Source organism: Xyrauchen texanus, chromosome 25 (genome assembly GCF_025860055.1).
Source record: "Xyrauchen texanus isolate HMW12.3.18 chromosome 25, RBS_HiC_50CHRs, whole genome shotgun sequence".
Taxonomy (NCBI): Eukaryota; Metazoa; Chordata; class Actinopteri; order Cypriniformes; family Catostomidae; genus Xyrauchen; species Xyrauchen texanus.
This window is the reverse complement of record NC_068300.1, coordinates 35,844,655-35,864,776: the sequence shown is the minus strand read 5'-3', so window position 1 is coordinate 35,864,776 and position 20,122 is coordinate 35,844,655. Positions and strand designations below refer to the sequence as shown.

At 36.3% G+C, this 20,122-nt stretch overlaps 1 protein-coding gene across 1 annotated transcript; it reads left to right on the top strand.

Moving 5' to 3' along the window:
• Nucleotides 1–8,897: 8,897 nt before the first annotated feature.
• On the top strand, nucleotides 8,898–20,115 carry LOC127619088 (twist-related protein 2-like). The gene is made up of 2 exons (XM_052091840.1): nucleotides 8,898–10,028; nucleotides 14,609–20,115. The coding sequence occupies exon 1, from the start codon at nucleotides 9,171–9,173 to the stop codon at nucleotides 9,786–9,788; it is 618 nt and encodes a 205-aa protein (XP_051947800.1). The 5' UTR covers nucleotides 8,898–9,170; the 3' UTR covers nucleotides 9,789–10,028; nucleotides 14,609–20,115.
• Nucleotides 20,116–20,122: the final 7 nt, after the last annotated feature.

The following is a 20,122-nucleotide window of genomic DNA, read 5'->3' as shown; positions in this document are numbered from 1 at the left end:
ATGACTAAAACGGCAGATCATCAGGTCATAAACACTTACTTTTCTCACTGTTCGTCACACAATGCCATCTTATGAAATCAAAACACTTTTAACATTTGCATTATTGAACCAAATGCATTTACAAGATTGTTCTGGTGTGATCATATTGCACGGTAACTTAACTGAGGGCCTTGCACTTGTAAGTGTAACGAAGCAGGCAGAGCAGGAGCAGGAGCAGAGCAGGAGCAGAACAGGACGATGATCTGAAGAACCCAAGTGCAGTTTATTGGATGAACCAGGAGATACAAAAACAAGAGGCTAGAATTCACTAAACAAAAACTGATCTATAATCAAAGTCCATGAATAGGAACTAACCACGAAGCGAGGTTACTTTGGTTTAGCGCAAAAGAAATCTGCCCTAAAGCCGTTTCCATACAGAAATGTGTGTTTATCGCTAATTTGCCTTCCCGATGTCCCTATTTTTTTTCCTTTTAATTAATACATTTAGAAGAGAGGGAATTGCAATCAAAAGGGAACAGTTGCCCTTCTGATAGGACTGTAAAATTGGTCCTGATGTTGCGCATATCGCAGGTTGGCACCGGTTCCAACCTGAAAGAGGATCATCATGGCCATGTTCGAGCTGGCAACCTGCAGGCAGAAGTAGTGGGGGAAACTTTCTGTCTCAGTTTAAGGACCATCAATCGATGTGTATATGCGGTGTGAACAGCTATTAAAGAAAATAAAAATGTTTACATATGATACATTTCTGATATTCAATATTTTGAACAATCATCTAATCAAAAGCATCGCCATTACAAATGTATTATGTCCCGCATATTTCTCCAGCAACTTTTAACCACCAACTGAACTTGATTGTCATCTAAAATTTATTTTAGCTTCATAATGCAATCTAGATTTTCTGAAGAAGCAGTAAATGTAATCCGAGGTAAAGAGGGTTAGATTTAAAGTATTTAAACGTTTTAAAATGTTAAAAAACACGCAGGCTTGAGTGAGGTTTAAGATGCCATTTATTTGATAAATGTAAAACAGAAAGCAATGTCTCTCTCTTTGGCATAGGCCCCGTCCGGCGGTCCGATGGAATTGTGCCCGGAACGTCATGTCCTGCCGGAGATAGGAGGCAGGGGCGAGGAGCCTACCCCCATGTGGGACAGGGCTCAGCTGGTGGTGGTGGGGTGGTGGAGGTTGCCTGTGTTTTAGCGCACTGAAACAGCAATGTGATAGATTGTGAGCAGACTTATAAAGCAATGGCTTACATGTGATTGGCTAGGAATTACTCCGCTAATGAAGTGATGATGTACAGCTGCTAGTCTTCCCGCTAGAACTACGCTGCACTACATTGCACTTCCATTTCTGTTAACAATTCTGAGAATGTCAGTCAGACGACATTTTTCGTCAGGGTAACAGGGTAAGGCTAATTTAAATATGTGTAAAGCAAATGCAATTATATAGGCCTAACAATATAATTTTTTTGTTTGGTAAATAATTATTTTATTTAATGCTTTATTGATTTAGTAGGCTAATTTATTTAATTTAATACATTTTTAGAATTGGGCTATATGTTAGTGTTCCAAAAAAAAAAAAAAACACTGATGCTTTTCTACTAGTAATGTGTATTTATTTTTTAATTAAAAAAATATTTGCGCATAGAAATTATATGTTTTTTTTAGGGCTGTCGATTTAACGTGTTAATTCAGTGTGATTAATTTTATTAAAAATAATGCATTAAAGAAATGTATGCTATTAATCACAATGCCCCCGGATTGTCATAAGGAAGATTCCTGAGAAATGCAAGCTTGTAGTACAACCTGTTTACTCCAGAGGGCAGTAATTGAAATTTCAGCTGTATGGCAACGCACAGTTTATACAGTGAAGAAAACAACCAGACAGCACAAAACAGACATGCGCTACGTTCTTGCGTTCAAAACACTTGATGGAGCGCAAATTCAAACTAAGAGATCTCAAGATGTGTTCTAAGTATTAAACTGTATTTAACTTGAAACAGTGACCTGAATTTTATGTTTATGATGCAACACACCCGAGACGCGACACAAGCATGTCTGCCGCAGTTGTACATTAGCGGGTCCTTAAACAAGCCCTCATAATAAATCTCCAACTGATTGACAAATTCACTTGTGACATGGATTGCTGTGAACTGTATGCCAATGATTGACTTATGATCAATAATATGGTAGTAAACAATAGATTGTATTCTAAAGCCGCTTTTTGTAGTGTCTTATCAATGATGAACTCTTCTGCCACAAGAATGTAATGCATTTTAATTATCTGAATATACATATACATATACAATTTTTTAATATTTAATAATATTTTAAAGATAACCATGTATAATTATTTCATCATTATATATTGAATTATTGTTATATGAGGGGCTTTCTCAGCAAATATTTGTATATGTGATTAATTAATCGGGACACCATGTAATTAATTAGATTAAACATTTAAATCGATTGACAGCCCTAGTATTTTGTATAATGGGCTAATTCCATGACAGCCATCTATTATTTTGAATGGTGTGGAAAAGTTTGTGTAAAGAAAAGGCATATATGTCGTAAAGATCAATCAATATTCACGTACAATAAATTGGCTTTCAATACTGTTATCATGATTACCACAGGCTAACGATTGAGGCAAAGTCTGTCATGTAACACTACATTTTTGCATTAATACCAATTGTATCGACAAAAAGTGTTTCCAAACCAGTTTTTTGCGACATTTGATGTATCGACATGAGTTAAACGGAAAAATATTATGTCGACATCTGTGACATTTTTGCGATAATGTGCGTTTCCATCAGCATTATTTTGATGCGCTAAAACTTTTTCCGCAAAAAATGCTTGGATGGTATGTAGTTGTATGTAGTGGCAAATGTAGTTAATGAAAATTTGCAGCCATTTCTTATACAATATGTACTTTCTTAACGTGCGTTCAGACCAGAGGTGGCGAGAGCGTCAAAATTCGCCCTGGCTACCCTGCCAACAATGCTATAGAAGATTTGCGGACGCTCTGACGTAGTTAAAATAGGCTGACAACGTTTGTTTGGAATGCTTGGTTTTGTGAACTATATTTAAAGGGGCCACAAAATATCCAGACATGTCGACCGGTATCTTTTTGCCGACATATCAGAAGTAGCATATATCCTCATGAAATCTTGTAATATACAGTATTATTATATAAACCATAATATCCACTTTATCAACTCACCTGGCATGCCAACAATTTCAGACACCTTTGTCAATGCATAATTTTTCTTTTTTTATATATCCCTGTAAGCAAACAGGGACAGGTCATATATTATGGGAAAACCCTCCGCGGCAATAATCAGTTCCTCCTCCATTTTGTCTTCGGAACAAATGTTTGGTGGGAACCAAAGTTTACAAGGTTGTGTTCTCTAGATTGGCTAGAGCAGAGCACTTCTATACTCCAATAGAATGCCGCCGAACTGCGTCAAAGCTCATTACCATAATGTTGCCCACACTTGAACTTTCCTCTGACACCCACACCGCCCAAGACACGCCGCGCCGCTTCTCGCCACCGAGAGACGCTGACTGCCATAGAAAATGAATGACTTCAGGTTGATTTGACGCTCTCAACACCTCTGGTCTGAACGCACCATTAGTGTGCGGGAACTTTTTTTTGATCCCACTGTGTTCAAATCCCAGCACTAATTTGTAGAAAGTTAGCAAGGACATATTGTTATGGCTGTATTGTCACTGTAGTAGCAACAATCACGCTAGCAAACACAGATTGTTAGGGCCTCTCTTCTGTGACACAGCTTTTCCACATGTTAGCAACAGTGAGGTCATCGCCGACATATCAAACAAGTCCTGCAGATGTCCACTTTCAGATATGGAAAGATTCATTCAGTACAGCTGTTCATTTACTGACCACATTCAATTTTCTCTCCTGTCACATTAGAGCTTGTTTGATGGTCATTTCAAAGCCCACAATGTTTTGGTGCATGTTGATAGGCGTGTTGTTTATTAAGGCACAAACATTTTTGTCTTCTTTGTTCATTGACGTCTCTGCAATCTCTGCAGTGAGGTGGCAGGGGGTGAAGTTGAGAGACGAGGGGCAAAAGTAAAGGAAAGAGAAGAGCGCTGGAGGAGGAGTACGAGGGGGCTCAAGTGTTAGTGAAACATTATGTCACGGCCTTGACGAGGAAATGAAATGCGCAGCATCAATCAGGCGGTGAGCCAAGATCAAAGCCTGCCCCACACTCTCCCATATGGTTCTGTTTGACCAGTGCTTTGCTGTTTTCCTCTTTGCTTTTTCTCTGCCTTTCTTTCTCCTTTTCTGGGAGCGGGTCTTTTGTTTTTTTTTCTGTCAGAAATTCCTCCACGTTACTGAGGCAACAACGTGGCAGCACGCAAGATGAGAGGTCTCAGAAAAACATACCTGCCTCGAAATCTTACCCTGGTATTTCCAACTTTCTCTCCTTTCATCACACTTTCTTCAAAGTTTCATGTTTTCTGGTCTTTGTTTGCAGCTTAATTTGTTCAGGTATATGTATGTTGGCTGATGCGTTGTGTGTGCATTCATAATTGAGTGTAAGCATGCGTTTGTCTGAATGAAAGATTGCACAAAGTAGTGCATGATGGTAAAGGCACATCGTTAGAGTAACACTTTACATTAACATTCCCTTTGTTAATGGTAAATTACCGGGTTATTAATGACTAATAAGTCATTTACAAATGCATTATAAATCATTGATATGTGGTTATAACAACATGAGTAAAAATGGTGACTGACATGGAATACTTGCCAAATTATGAGCATTTTAACTCACATATTATACATGCTTAATACATACACTTATTAATATGAATATTAATCAAACAGGAATTATGTCATTTTGCTAGAGTCCACTTAATTTTTATATTAATTACTGTAATGTCTTGACTCACTTGTGTTGTTACTTTCCTTGTCACGTTGATGTAAAAAACTAATAAAAAATATATTAAAAAAATCATATAATCAACACTAATGACCATTAAACCATACTGAACTTTGTGTAAACAGGTTTCTAATGATCGGAACTCCTTTATAATTTTTCATATGTGTCCACATTATATTAAGGTTCATTTTAATAGGTTACTAATGTAGTGTTATTAAGCATTTATAACATATTATGTAAAATGGCTCAATTTGGAAAAGTATTGCATGACAGTCACCCGTTTTATTCATGTTGTTATAACCCCATATTCATAATGCATTTATTGTGCATTTGTAAATGAGTTTTTGGTCAGTAACCCTTAACAAATGGAACATTAACTAATAAGTAATTTACAAATGCATTATAAGTCATTGATATGCAGTTATAACAACATGAATAAAAAGGGTGACTGTCATTCAAACTTGCATATTTTAATGCTTAATAGATACCCGTATTAATATGTATATTAATCAAATACATAAAATTCATATGATTTCTGTCACAAATTCATACAAATAGATTATTTCATTTTGCTACAGTCCGCTTCATGTTTATATTAATGACTGTAATGTCTTGACTCATTTGTGCTTTTACCTTCCTTGTCACATTGATGGAAAAAAACAAAACACTATTCACATCATAAACACTAATGACCATTAAACATGATTAAATTTATGTAAATAGGTTTCTAATGTTGGCAAATCCTTTATACATTTTTCATTTGTATCCACTTTACATTGAGGTTAATTTTCATAGGTTACTAATGTTGATTAAGTGTTATTAAGCATTTATAACATGTTAAGTATAATTGCTAAATTTGGCAAGTATTGAATGACAGTCACCCTGTTGTTATAACCACATATTCATAATGCATTTATAGTGCATTTGTAAATGAGTTATTGGTTATAAACTCTTAACAAATGGAACGTTAATTTAACGTCTTACCCAAATAAAATTAGCAGAACAATTTGTGTGAAAGGGTGTATTGAAAAAAATATGTCTTAGTATTTGGTTTGTTCATGACAGCATGCTCTCAAGCTGGCTTGGAGTTCATGAGTTTTTGCAAAACTTGATGATGATGTTATTCAGCATGATTTGAAAATGTCCCACAGAGCATTTGGTCAAGTTAACATGGTCAGTGTCAATGTCACAAATTTTCTTACATTTGATTATTGACCTATAAATATAATCTTAAATATTTCTTCCTCATTTTCTTTACAGCATAACTTTTCTTAAATTATTGTAAATGCTAAAACTTACTTTATTTGGAGCTTAAAATGGAGTCCCAGATTTTCAATGTGGTCTCAGACTTTTGGACCCCACTGTATATTGTATGCATATTTTTGTGTCTAAAATAGATTCCTAACTGCAAAATAATGGGTATATATTTACTCTGTGTATACCTTTCCCAAACATATTGGCCATGTTTGTGCACATGATAACAATCCTTCATCTGCACTGGTGGAAATATTTACACTCAGACCTTTCCGTGGATACAAGACGCTTGTGTGCCCCAATACGACTTTCACCAGGGGATATTATGCGACTGACCCAACTCTCATCCCGTCCAAAACACTTCCAGTGCACTGTTGTTTATGTCAGCCAACGTACAGTTTCTCCATAGTTCCAGTACCTCTGGGCAGTTTATTTCCTGTGAGAGAGCTTCAGTGATGTTGTGGTGTATAAATATCTTGATCAGACACAGGTGCGTGGTGTGGGAGGGACATGTGATCAGATTTGCTCTGGGGGACGATTTTGACAGGGACCACCATGGTGCTAAACTAAACAACCAAAAATGCCAGTGAAAGTGGCTCCACTGTGTAACTCTTTGTGACAAAATGGAGCACAGTAAAATGGGTTACAGTACATGATCTGTGGGAGTTTTGCAGATTTTACGTTCTTCCAAATTAACAGAATGAAGAAGAATAAATTTGGCTGTTGATGTTTACTTTGATTTTCTTTTCCCCCGGTCATCTGGTCCATTTGCTATTTTGTAATTTGCACAAAAAACAGTTATATAAAAAATCAGCAAAGAAAGGAACTCTGTAGATGTTGATGAAATTTATTATTCAATTTAATGATAAGAAAAATAATTGACAAGACTCTTAGTAGATGTAGGAATTGCCACTAGCAGGATGTAACACTTGTTAATTTGTTAAACGTGGTATTGTCTGAAGCACATAATCTCAAAATAGCCAAATAACGTCTGATTAATCTGCCTATATATGATAAAATTATCTATCACTGTTTAATTAATAAGAAATTACCTGTGCCTACATCTTTGCATCCTTCACATTTAATATATGGTGAGACATGGACTAGTGGTTAGCGCAGTGATCATCTGATCATTAAGTTATGGTGCTTATAGGAACAGCTGAAGATCGAATTTGACTGGCAACATGGCCCCAGTCCCATTCCCTCCACAACTCACTGTCCTTTCTTTTCTACTACAGCCAAAAATGAATATAATATATGAATAAATACAGACATGCATTGAATTTACCCACAGTCAAAGCTATACTGTACTTGAAGAATGTCTGTCATGAATAGAACGAGCATTTTGAAAACTGGAGGGCACATGTATTTTGATGGTGTGTGCTTTTAATATAGAATCTGGGACCATCAAATATGATCAGTGAAACTCAAAAAAGTAACATGATTAATTTCCTTTATAGTGGACCTACATGACATCATCACTATTTCCTGTCTAATCTTAGCACAAGCTATTTATCCAGAATTTAAGCTCCTTTTATCCAGTACACATATTGGTACATGAGAATTTGACTAATTTGTACAAGATGACTAATGAAATCGAATGTGTTAATTTGTATGAATCTGTATGAATTGTAGACATCCAAATCTCCTGATGTGTAATATGGAAGTAACCGAAAGTTCCGTGTCAGATGTTGTGTACATACTTGTTCATTTTATTCCATAGCCCAAACCCCATATCTAAACCTAACCATACAGTAGAGTCCCAAAGCATAATCTGAAGCAGAAAGAGTATGTTTTGATATTTGCGTCTTAGTATTGTTTTAAGATACAAGGGAGAGTCACCTGATTGGCTGTTTTAAAATTCATTCCACCCAACTTGAATGATTTCATACGATTTAGCCATCTTGTACAAATCTGTACGATTTCTCCATGAGACTGTGTTGTGATATGGGTTTGCATTTTAGAAGCTTTCCAAATGATGTCCATATGGTACATTTTAGTCTATCCACATATAAAATATATATGTGTACTACTAGAACTATACACAAAAATACCAATGTATAGTAATGGAATCATCTGTTCAGCTTGCCTTTCCAATATTCTTTTAAAATACCTTACATTAATATATTTATTAATGTATATTTGTAACCAAATCATATATTAAAGTATTGGGCACAGTTAATATTTTGATATGTTTTGCCACCAAAGTATAGCAGGATTAGATTCTGGCCCCATCTGAAGCTGGACACATGCTAATTACATTTTATTTGCTATATATACAATGCTATAGATTCACAATATGCATGTTCGAACTTTTAATAATGTTCAGTTAACCCCTGGAAACCTTTCCATACCATAAACAGCAAGTCTGCCTGAGACTTCAACCTCACAGCTCCTTCCTATTGTCTGTATTGGGGAAAAAGAGGTGGTGTAGGGTGATAGGGTGGTGGAGGGGGTGTGCAAGGTCCAAAGCTTGTTTTGGGGGAAATCTGGAACCAATATGCTTCAGACAATTTCAAGAAAACTCTACAGCAGAGTCTTTGGCTCTACCTTAGATCAAGCCCCCACCTAATGGCTCTATCCTCCAATTGCAACGTATATCGCCTTCCGACTTCCTATGACAAGCTCCACCCCTTATGCCATGCCCCCAACCAATCACTGATCAAAGTAGGTAGGGCTTTGGAAGACTTAGGCACTGGTCTTTATAAAAGACCTTGACAGCCAGGGAGTGATTTGAGGATTCAAGAGCACAAATGACCTAGAGCTACATGACATACAGACAAAGAAAGAGAAAGACTCCAAAACAGGAAGTTAAAGAACCTAGATGAACGACCAAATCACATTCTTGAGTTCAAAATTGCACTTTAGCATCTCGCTTTTGTCTTGATTTGTTTTGCTAGCCTTTAGAATCATTCTCAATCAAAGGCCAATAAAGGGGCCACAAACGTGGAGGGTCATCTGTAGAAGTACGGGATTGGCGAGTGAAGGACGACCGACTACCATGCGAGAGGAACAGTCTTGTGGCGACTTTCCTGAGGGCGGAGTCCTACCCAGTGAAGAGGAGCAAAAACGTCGCCCCAACAAGTGTCCCGTCGTTGTTGCACCACCAACGGGTGCTCGAAAGCGGGTAACAGGTCCCAAAAAGGAGCCTGGAGGACCACTACCATATGAGGACAAATCTTCTCCTGAGGGCCCATCTACACTCGCTCCCTCTGGCCCCAAGCGACCCAAAAAAGGCTCACCATCTTCTTCATCAACGACTTCCTCCTCCCTAGTGCCCACTGCGAGTGCAGTGTCACCTTTGCCTGGTCAACCTTTCGAAGACCTGCATACGCAACGAGTAATTGCAAACGTCCGAGAACGCCAGCGCACACAGTCCCTAAACGACGCCTTTGCCTCGCTGCGGAAAATCATTCCCACATTGCCCTCGGACAAACTAAGCAAGATCCAGATCCTCAAACTGGCTTCACGATACATCGATTTCCTTTACCAAGTGCTTCAAAGCGATGAGATGGACGCCAAGCTGGCCAGCTGCAACTACTTGGCCCATGAGAGGCTGAGCTACGCCTTCTCCGTATGGAGGATGGAAGGCGCATGGTCCATGTCCGCAACCCACTAGACATCTAACGTTCCTGACCCTAGACCTACCGACCCTCCAACCAGCCTCTGAACTCTGAACCTGCATTCTTACAGAGAGAAACTGACTCTGATCATTAAGTCTAACGCTGCCTGTCCACTAGCCACGGCCTCATTTCACCAGCCATTTGACCCTTGCTGCCACAACCTGACCCTGCTTAAAGCTGACCTCTGATCTTCCAACACTGATCTTTTCTCTTTTTCTCAGCACAACCTTCTACAGGTATGTCAGATCTCAAGTGTATAAAATAAAGTGTCTGAACAAACAAGTATGACATGCAACAGCTGACGTGAGCGCATGGTGCTAGTTGTGAAGGTTGACGTCCTAGTTTAAGATCTGCAAGTTCACACTTCTCTATAACCAATGAGAAATGCTGCTCATTGATTACTCATTTGTTGGGTTCATGATATATATATGTATATATATAAGAACAAATCGTTTTTAGATAATTTAATGGACTGTATTTATCCAAATATCATCCAAACAAGGTTATTGTGGAATTGGGCATTGTCAACTATGGATCAGTTATATTGTTGTTCTATGAATTCATGAATGTCTTGAAATATAGATTACATAATCTCAGTAACTATATATTTATCAGAATTCATGCAGATGAAAATATTATGAAATTGACTGACAAACACTGAACTGTGGAGCTGATCATAGAAGCTCTGGTCCTTATTGTGGATTGGACAGCATTGGAATATAAAAGAACAGACCTATTTTTGTGGCTGGACCTTTAACCAGTTGGAATAGCTCTCGCCCTATGATGATATTGGTCTCTTGAAGAGCTGACCTGTTTCAAAATCAAATTTATACGTCAAATACAATAGAATAATGCAAATAATATTATGCACATTTTAACATTTGTTAAAGGGTGCATGATATTTGACGAAAAAATCATACTAGATTTATCCAATCAAAATCTGGTTTATAATCTGCAAACATAAGAAGTGACAAGGTATAGAGATTGATGATACATTTTCATCATTGATTGTGTTTTTAGGAAGTCACTCTTGATAAATATCTTGACTTTTTGGCATATTTCGTTTTGGGGGGAATTTTGTGTGACTAGAAAACAATTGTAGTCTATGGGAATATCTTGATTTTTATTTTTTTTTTGCTTTGAGGTGACTATTGTGTAACTTTAACAAACTGTAACATTCAATATACAATTTCCGCTATCAAATAATAATAATAATAATACATTGGTAAAATAGAATTGCTATAAAAACAAACAAACACTGAATTTCTGAATGAATGTTAAAATATTTCCAAATGACTTCCAAAAGGAGTTTTATTTATCATTAAATCTGTTTTATTGCATTAATAATGCAACCACAATTTCAGATTACCCCAAATTGATAGTAATGTTTAGTCATTCATAACACTCCTAACAGTAAAGCTGCCAATTGATGTTAAAAATGAGGTAAAATATAAAGATCAAAGTTTAAAGCCCAGATTAGGGGGGTGTAAATTAATAATCAAATAAATTCAGGCACATTGTAACAATCAAAAACTAACAATCTTATGATATCTCAAAATGAAGTTTGAGATCTAAGCCCTTTTCGAGAGTACAGAATTAATCTCGTATCCAGATGTCCTATTTCAGCTCCACTTGTAGTTTCAATGCAAGGCGTCAACAAAATAAAACTATACTGCCTGAAAATGAATTCAAACTAATTTGTTCTTGTCATGTTATCTTAAACACATACTTGTCAAGTACAAAAAAAAAAAAAACATGGCTTTCATAGTGACTCTCTGATGCCTGTGTAAGTTAGTTTTAATGCACTGGCCTCTTGGCATTTTCTTTTGTTTTCTCAGTATGTATTACCTTAATCACTGAAGTTCGCAGTTTATTGCTTCTTTCCCAGTGCATAGAAATGTGCTTGAAGTACACGCTGCAGCTTTTAAAACGAGCAACACAAGCCATTTTATATAAAGTTATTTTATTTTCTAGACATTTAATGCTGTCCTGGTTAATCATATATAGATATTTATTTATTTCTGTTTTCAGTCAAATTGATTTGCTGCTGTAATTCTACATTAGTACATATGAAATAACAATGCACTTGATACCAAAAGAAACACATTTTAATGCTACTTTATTTGCCACTCTATCTACAATCGCGTCTTGGGAAATCCACAGAGACACTGTGAGACAGGGGCCATGAAGATAACAGTGAACAAAGAAAAACAGGTAATGGAAAAGAAAAGTGAGTGAACAGGAAGAGGGGAAAGGTGGAGAGGACTCTACTTTAGCCCATGGGTGTAAATCGCCCTCCCTCCGCCCCTTCACGGGATCTCGTATCCAGTGTCGTGCAATCAGAGGCGACTGGGCCTAGACATGCAGGAACCTAATGATTGGAAACAGTTGTGGGGTGTTACAGAGGTGTGTGTCTACCAGCATGAGTGTGTGTGTATGAGAGAAAAACACACTTTACAACACAAATACACACACTAATTGGTTGTGTTCAGATAAAACGGCGATATATGTCAATTTGATGCGAGGGGCCTAAGATGAACATTTTAGTGATGCATAGAGAAGATACAGAATGTGACTTCGGACCCATTTGAGGTACCCCATGATAGATTTTGGGTTATCTGGCTTTGTGTAATTTTAGGATGGTAAAACTCATTCAAAGAAGTACTGCCAGCTGTTAGTTATGCCCAGGGTCTGACAGAATCTGAAGACATTTTTCGCAATTTTCGAAAACTGATTTTGAGCGAAATAATTGGACAATTCTGTGCAAGGTGGTAGCTATAAACCAGCATGCAAAGGGCAGAGGATGTGTTAAACATCAATCGGCACCAACAGTAAGGTGAGGAAATTTGTTTTCTGCAGAGTTCTAAAAGTGAACTGCCACACTTTTAGCTTATCTCATTTTCTTTTGTTTTTGCCGACTATAGTTGGTTACTAGATTCTGAATTTAAATGTAGCGTGACATTATCGAAATTGTAGGCCCTATCTAAAAATAAAAAGTTTGAGGTTCCTGGAGATGGTGGGGGGATCTTAAAGGAATGTTCCGGGTTCAATACAAGTAAAACTCAATCAACAGCATGTGTGGCATAATGCTGATTGCCACAAAAAAGAATTTCGGCACATCCCTCGTTTATTTGAAAAAAGCGGTCACAGTAATGCACTTACAATTGAAGTGAATGGGGCAAGTCATAAACATACTCATAGTTTCAAAATCTACAAGATGTAAACATATTATTTGTTTACATGATTTTAGTGTGATAAAGTCACTTACTTACCACATCTGTGCAAAGTTATTTCCAATACCAGGATTACAGGGTTTATTTGTTATGGCAACCACTTTGTAATATTGGATATAACTTGGTAAGCAATTTTATCACAGTAAAATCATGTTAACACCTATAATGTTTACATTATGTGGCTTTTAATGTTTAGGGGCTAGCCCAATTCATTTCCAATGTAAGTGACATGCTTTACCTGATTTTATTAATTTTTTAGGTCTATTTTCCCCCTCAAATCAACATTATGCCACAAATGCTGTTAATTGAGCTTCACTTGTATTGAACCTAGAATATTCCTTAATGGTTAGTTTATAAACCTCTTTCAAAAGGTTCAAATTGAAATTGTAAAGGTTGAATTAAAGTATTACCAGATTTCCTTTTCAACCCTTTTTTAAAAACAACATGTACAAGGTCACCGGTTTAACTTTGAATCTGTTTGATAATTACAAGGTCATGTTTGATTTTGATAAGATAACTTCTGGTTATACTTCTTGTATTGACCAATACACAATTATTACAATCTTTCGATTCAATCAAAACTGCATTGTCATGTACAAAAAACTATTTAATTTTACATTGATTATTTTAGTCATCCAATCCTTACAGGTTTGGTTGGTTTGTGTAAAAGTATGTACAGTATGTTTACAAGCGATGTAACTTACTCTTTGTAAGAATTTATTTTAGACTGTGGCTTGACTTGGACTTGCCAAATGCTGTATGACTACAGTATTGTTCTTCATTTATAAGGGATGACTTATCTTGTTTGCCGGTGCTCATGGGAATGATGCGTTCTCTTGATGACATGTAGATTCCAGCAGGGTGACTGGGATATTTAAATAAGGATGTAAGAAAAAACAAACATTTAATCCAATTGCACCAATCCTTTAATCACTTCTTTTGATCAGTTTCTGTTTTGGCTTTTCATAATGTTCTTTACAACCTCTTCAATGCTTAATATAACCTCATGTTTGTCTCTTGACATTTACAAAGACACATTATGCTTACAAGCTCTGTATTACATACAGTTGAGCCCAAATATCTGAGGCCACTTGTGAATGCTTATAATTTGGCATTTGATTCATTTGATAAAATTTTTTTAAAATAATTCAGCAGAACAATTTGAGTGGAAATTAACATGAAGTTCAGATTTTGGCATGACACCTTTTGTTTAATGATGGCATGCACACACACTCTGGCATGACTCCATAAGTGTGTGCAAAACCTGATGATCCATGTTATTCAGCATGATTTCAGAATGTTCCATGTTGTTTGCTTTAATGGAAGCAAGAAAACTTTATTTAAAGTTTGTCCAACACTTTTAAAATCCTAAAATGTTAAATTAAGATTTGAATCCCAATTGTGCGAATCCCCAGATGTGTGATTTCCACTTTTGGATCCAACTGTATTAATGTATACAGCATATACACAAAAATGACTACATACATGCAAATACTGTCAGGATAACTGTGAATACTGTTTTAAAGTCTTTGATTTTAAAGACATATTTTGACCTTATCTGCCCCTTCTATCTGTTTCAACAGTATCCCCACTATCCCAGAGGACATCACGCTTTAACTACGAGCCAAACATCTTTTCCTTCTAATGGAACAATACAACAAAATGCAAAAAAAAAGAAATATTTCACCCTCTAGAGGACCAAACATCAGCGGTTGGTCTGGTGACCAAAACAACAAATCTAGACTAAGACAATTCCAAATCACTCTGAATCAGACTCTGGAAATCACTCTGATTCAGTGGCAGAGTGCTGATTTGAGATCAGTCTTCAATGTCTTTAAAGGACTTTTGATATGGACTCACAAAGGCAGATATTTGCAGTCTATCGGAGTGTTATGAGGACTCTGCATTTAGAGGTTCAACTATAGCTAAACCTGAGCTTGATGAATAAATGCTACTCTATTCAACTATATTTCTGTTATAAAGAGTTGACCTTTACAGAATTGTTTCTCTTGCCATTTATGCTGTATATGTGCTGACATTACTGCTTCTGTGACTGCAACAATTTCATCATGGCATGCATCATCTTTTGTTGAAATATTGACCCATTTTTAAAGAACAAAGCTGTAAGAAATATTATAAAATATGATAATGTGTGAAACCCTTGCAAAAGGTTAATTGAACCCTTGCAAAGGGTAGTTGACATAATTTTTGCAACTGTGGCATGCTGCAGTATACTCTGTGTAAATGAATTTGAAATAGCATTTTTTCTAATTATTTTATAACTACTGATTAAGAGACTATATGGAATATTTGTACTTTTAAAAAAGAATTGTCACACTGCATGACCATTTAAATGAACCAGTGAAGGCAAAAAATTGGATTAAAAAAGTTGATCCGTTACTGGATATACAAGTATGATGTATAAGATATACAATTTCCAGTCTACATTTATATACATTTTTTTTTTACTAAACTCTTGATATTGAAATGTTACAGATTCAAGTCAGATAAGCATTTAAGGACACATCAGGTTAGTTGGAGTTTTCTGACAGCATGGTCAAAAAAGCTACAATTATTTTGAAGAATAATTAAACACAATCACAATTTCAGGGGAAATACAATAACTCAAAAAGATTTTAAGATACATCAGGCTGTTCACAAGGTGTTCATATTGTTCTGTAAGCACTGTTTATAGATCGTATGAGGATCCATATACCGCTAATTACTTCATTAAAATAACATGTTTTGCAGCACAACTTTGGCACATAAACTTGATTTCTTTGCTTTTATCCTTCATAGAGGCTTCAGAAAATTTATGTGTGTCTGGTTGGCAAGAAATAAGAAGGACTGCTTCACCACAGAAGTGCCTTGTTCAGTAAGTGCAATAAGGCAATTAGAAGATGAAGCTAAGTGGGCCAAATTCAAACATGCTGCCATAGTGTCCCAAACTAAAGCAGTTTCTTATGACATTGGTGGCTTCTATCAAGTTGCAACTATTTTAATGCAGTAACTAAGGTATTGGTGGAAACAGTGCTTCCCATAGTATTTAGCAATTTTATTTTTTGTAATTTTTTATGTCTATTTCTTTATTCATGGCAGTGGTGGCTAATACTAAATTACCATAGTTTTACAATGGTAACCATAACTGTATAAATATAGTTTGTATAATTATGACTATGGTATTTTGATTGAAACTGTGGTTACCTTGGTGCATTTTTGAAATGGCAATGTCATGTTAAAAAAATTAAAAGCAAATTCTGTAGACTTCTCTGTTTTTTAGGACAAATAATGGAAAACAAATGGATGAGTATGTACTTATGTGATTTGATGTTTGTCAGTTTTTTGCCACCAAAATACACGCATAAACAAATTATGACAAAAGACACAAAATGTAGACAACCAAAAAAAAAAAATGCTTTTCATTTTAATTAGAAAGATAGAAACAGTACAAATTAGGCCTTCTTTTCTATACACAGAGAAATAAAGAAATCAGAAATAAGGGAATCATTAAGTACATGAAGATTCGAAAACCATTTCTATTATTCTTTGATAAACAGAATCCAGTTAGTGGGGTCGACAGATGAAGTATTTCAAGGCACATAGGTGAAGTCTTTTGGTCGTAAGTAACTATTTACATTTTCAATATAAAATAGGCAAAGTTTGAAGGGGAATAAATGACAAAGGCTTTAAGACGTTGCTGGTACAATGACCATGCCATAAACACACCTTTACTAGAGTGCTGACAAACAACAGCACACACTCGAGAGACGACAGAATATAAGCATTTTGAGAGGTATATCAAAACAGTACAAATGCACAAAGCTATTGTAAAAATACACCATTAAAATATCACTGTATATAAGACACATATCAGTGTTTGAATCTGAAACGGAATGTAAAGGTCTGTCCAGTCCAAACTGCCAGACGAAACTGTCCCAAAGTGCTGTCAAATTCTGTTGGTAACCGTGTCGATATTTGTTTATTTTGAAAGTTGAAAGTGAACATGTTTTGTTGATGGTGCAGAGCAAGTGCACTGTTTGAATTACTATAAATACACGGCAAGATCGCCGCTCGTTCAAAGAGATTAGCTATGACTTCATTAATGAGCGAATGTTCGCATCTGTTCTATTTTACAACAGTCTTCATGGGGGTCTGGTGGGCAAAGACTACCCAGGGTCTTCATGCAAACCTCACCCATAAGAACACAAAACACTGACAATGACGATAAATGGGATGGTGGTACTATATACACAAATCCTACAAATGTATAACTACCAAACCACAGTGGCTTGGTACAAGGCAATAAAGGGTAGAAGTAAAGACTTATTGGTTTGTAAGGGCAGAAATGTTCGGGAAATTCAGCTTTAGGCCAGAAACATACTCTATGCAAGTACGTGAATTCCAACGCATTGTTGAATTACGAAATGTGTCAAAACGCAATTCATAATGCAACACAAGTATGTTGCATTCTCAGTATTGCTACAAGTGGCGCTATAGCTGGCATGCATGTATGAATAATAGTATCTCAGGTTTTATAGCATAGATATTTGATGTTAACTATATCGCCGCCCTTGAGTACTGAGGTTGGTCAACATTGTCTCATGACAACTCGTAATTGTAAGATATCGTACAACTTGGCTCGTACGAAAAGGTGCAACTTAATGATCAACAATTTCTAGATGCTTTCCTTGTCTTGTTCCGAACTATATTTTCTTTCTTCTGCAGAACACACATGTTATTTTCCTATTAAAATCATGGTTTGGGTAAGGGTTACACTTTATGGCTAGGTTTAGGTTTAAACATTTGTAAGAAAGCTTGTTCAAAACCCCAATGATTCTCATTCTTCCACGGTACAAAAGGGTTTGGGTAAGGGCTTAGTCTTCATGGTTAGGTTCAGGTCTGATTTAGAGTTTTAACTTAGAAAAAATTGCGATAAAACTGTTCATGGTTTTGTTAATTTTTCTCTGTGGGAGTAAAAGTCATACATTTTTGTTATAGGCAACTCGATTTCCTATGATTTTGCCATCTCGACATTTATTCCGACTTCTCATGAGATCAGGTTGGGTTGGTTACCACCACAGTACTGCAAGAATACACATTAAATATGTCAAGCAATCGTGTTTGCTTTTGCATAGAGTTTGTTTCTGGCATTAGGGAAAAGGCAAAATGCAAACCTAGCAACCTGTATATCCGAGAAGGAAGGCCTCTATATTCAAGATTGGAAATAACAGCAAATATTCAGCTCACGATTGTTTCTTGTAGTGGATACAAGATAACATTATTAGCAACCCCTGGTGTATTTGGTTGTTAAAACAGAGGTATAGGGTTGTACAGAGTAACACCAACTCAAAAAGTTTGGTCACCGATAAGTCTCGCGGAATAATGGGAACAAGTCTGCACAACGATAATAAAGCCAAAACAGAATCTGCGTCTGCTAAACTCTGCAGAACTGGAACAAATGTCATTCACAACCTTTTTCACATTCCAAGCCCTTGCGTATTTGTTTAGTAAGTATATTTGGCTGATGTGATTTCCACTCCATTTTGACATATTTTACCATGTTTAGAATGGTACAGATTCCCTCCAAAAACGTGATAAAACAAAACAAAAAAAAAAACAAAGTCTCGGCCTGATGATAACTGACTTTCTAGCCACATTCACACAAATCCATTTTCATTTGAATACATTTTTGATTGACGTTTTAAATTTATGAAGTTATTGCTTTCCAAAGTAATGGAGATCATTTTCAATGGAGGAAAACCCTGTTCCAGTGTGGAGAAGAGGCGTAAACAAAGCGTTTTCAATCAAAAACATTAGTGTGGACGTGGCCTGACAATCGATTCCGTCTGGAAGTTCGTCAACCACAAAGCACAACGCAAAAGTCAAGCGAGCACCAGGAACTGTGCTGTTGGTCCAACGTAACCTCACTGACAATCGACAAGCCACACAGCCTGAGCTTTGAGATACTGTTACAGCATGTGGGATCGCAACAAACAGCGCATTACAAATTTATTTTCAATGATTTGGCCTGTCAGAATTACGCAACTAGAACATAGCTGACAAATGTGTGGCCAAACATTTGTTTAAAAACACTAGACAACCGTTACAAGTGATATGGTTTTTGAAACCGAATATGCTGATGTTGAAAGGAGTTGAGGCGAAGTATTTGTTGAATAGTGACCTGCTTTAAAGAGGTCCGTCTGCTTTGGTTAACCGTTGGTGTGGTATTAATTTCTGTTCATTGATGACGACATAAATGTGAATCCCAGCGGCTGAGAGACATATTTAACATGACTATAAACTTTATCCACACAACTGGTGTGAATTAGTGATCTATGTGCAGACTGTGGAAAACAGAACACCATCCAAAAACAATGCATCCCTCGTAAAAAAAAAACACAAAAAAAACCCTTCAGCAATTTCTAAGAGCACAGCAATGAAAAGAAATCATTAAACGTGCACCAACTTGAGACATGTCTTCTCCACAGGTTAAAAAGCTGGCGATTTCCCTTCTAAACAACAACCAAAATTATTTTAGAAAATATGTTTATCCCTTTAAATATAAAGGAATTTATCCATTAAGCACAATTCTGAGCACTGCTTTGTGCCATTTAAGTGGCTTTGACCATTTTGTGATTTTGTTGTGGTCAATTAAGATTTGATTGTGAATAAAGAACGGAAATATGTTATAATTGATAGATACACACATAATAAACCATTACTGAAATGAGACTATTTGGCACTATTGCTAGTCTAGGGAAAGTGTCAGCATTTTCTGTGTCCATAATAACAATAAATGTACAGGGGTCATAAGGATGTAGCGATGTGTGTAAATCATCTATAAGGATCACATATACAAACATAACTACATGGTGATGTATGTGTTTTGGGGTGAATGTGTGCAATAATCTTGCTGATAGCTGGTTTGTCCCTCTGGGCTTAAACAAACACGTGGTGTAACACAAAATCAAATACACAAAATCAGTACAAATACGAATATCTCGAAGTATTCAAGTTTACGGCCTTCATGCTAGGAATGCAGGTAGAATGCAACTGAAACTTGAAAAAAAAAAAAAAAAAAAAAAAAGAACGTTAAG

Bases quoted from the DNA above. Each gene is read 5' to 3' on its own strand.
- LOC127619088 (XM_052091840.1), top strand. From the start codon at position 9,171: ATGCGAGAGGAACAGTCTTGTGGCGACTTTCCTGAGGGCGGAGTCCTA.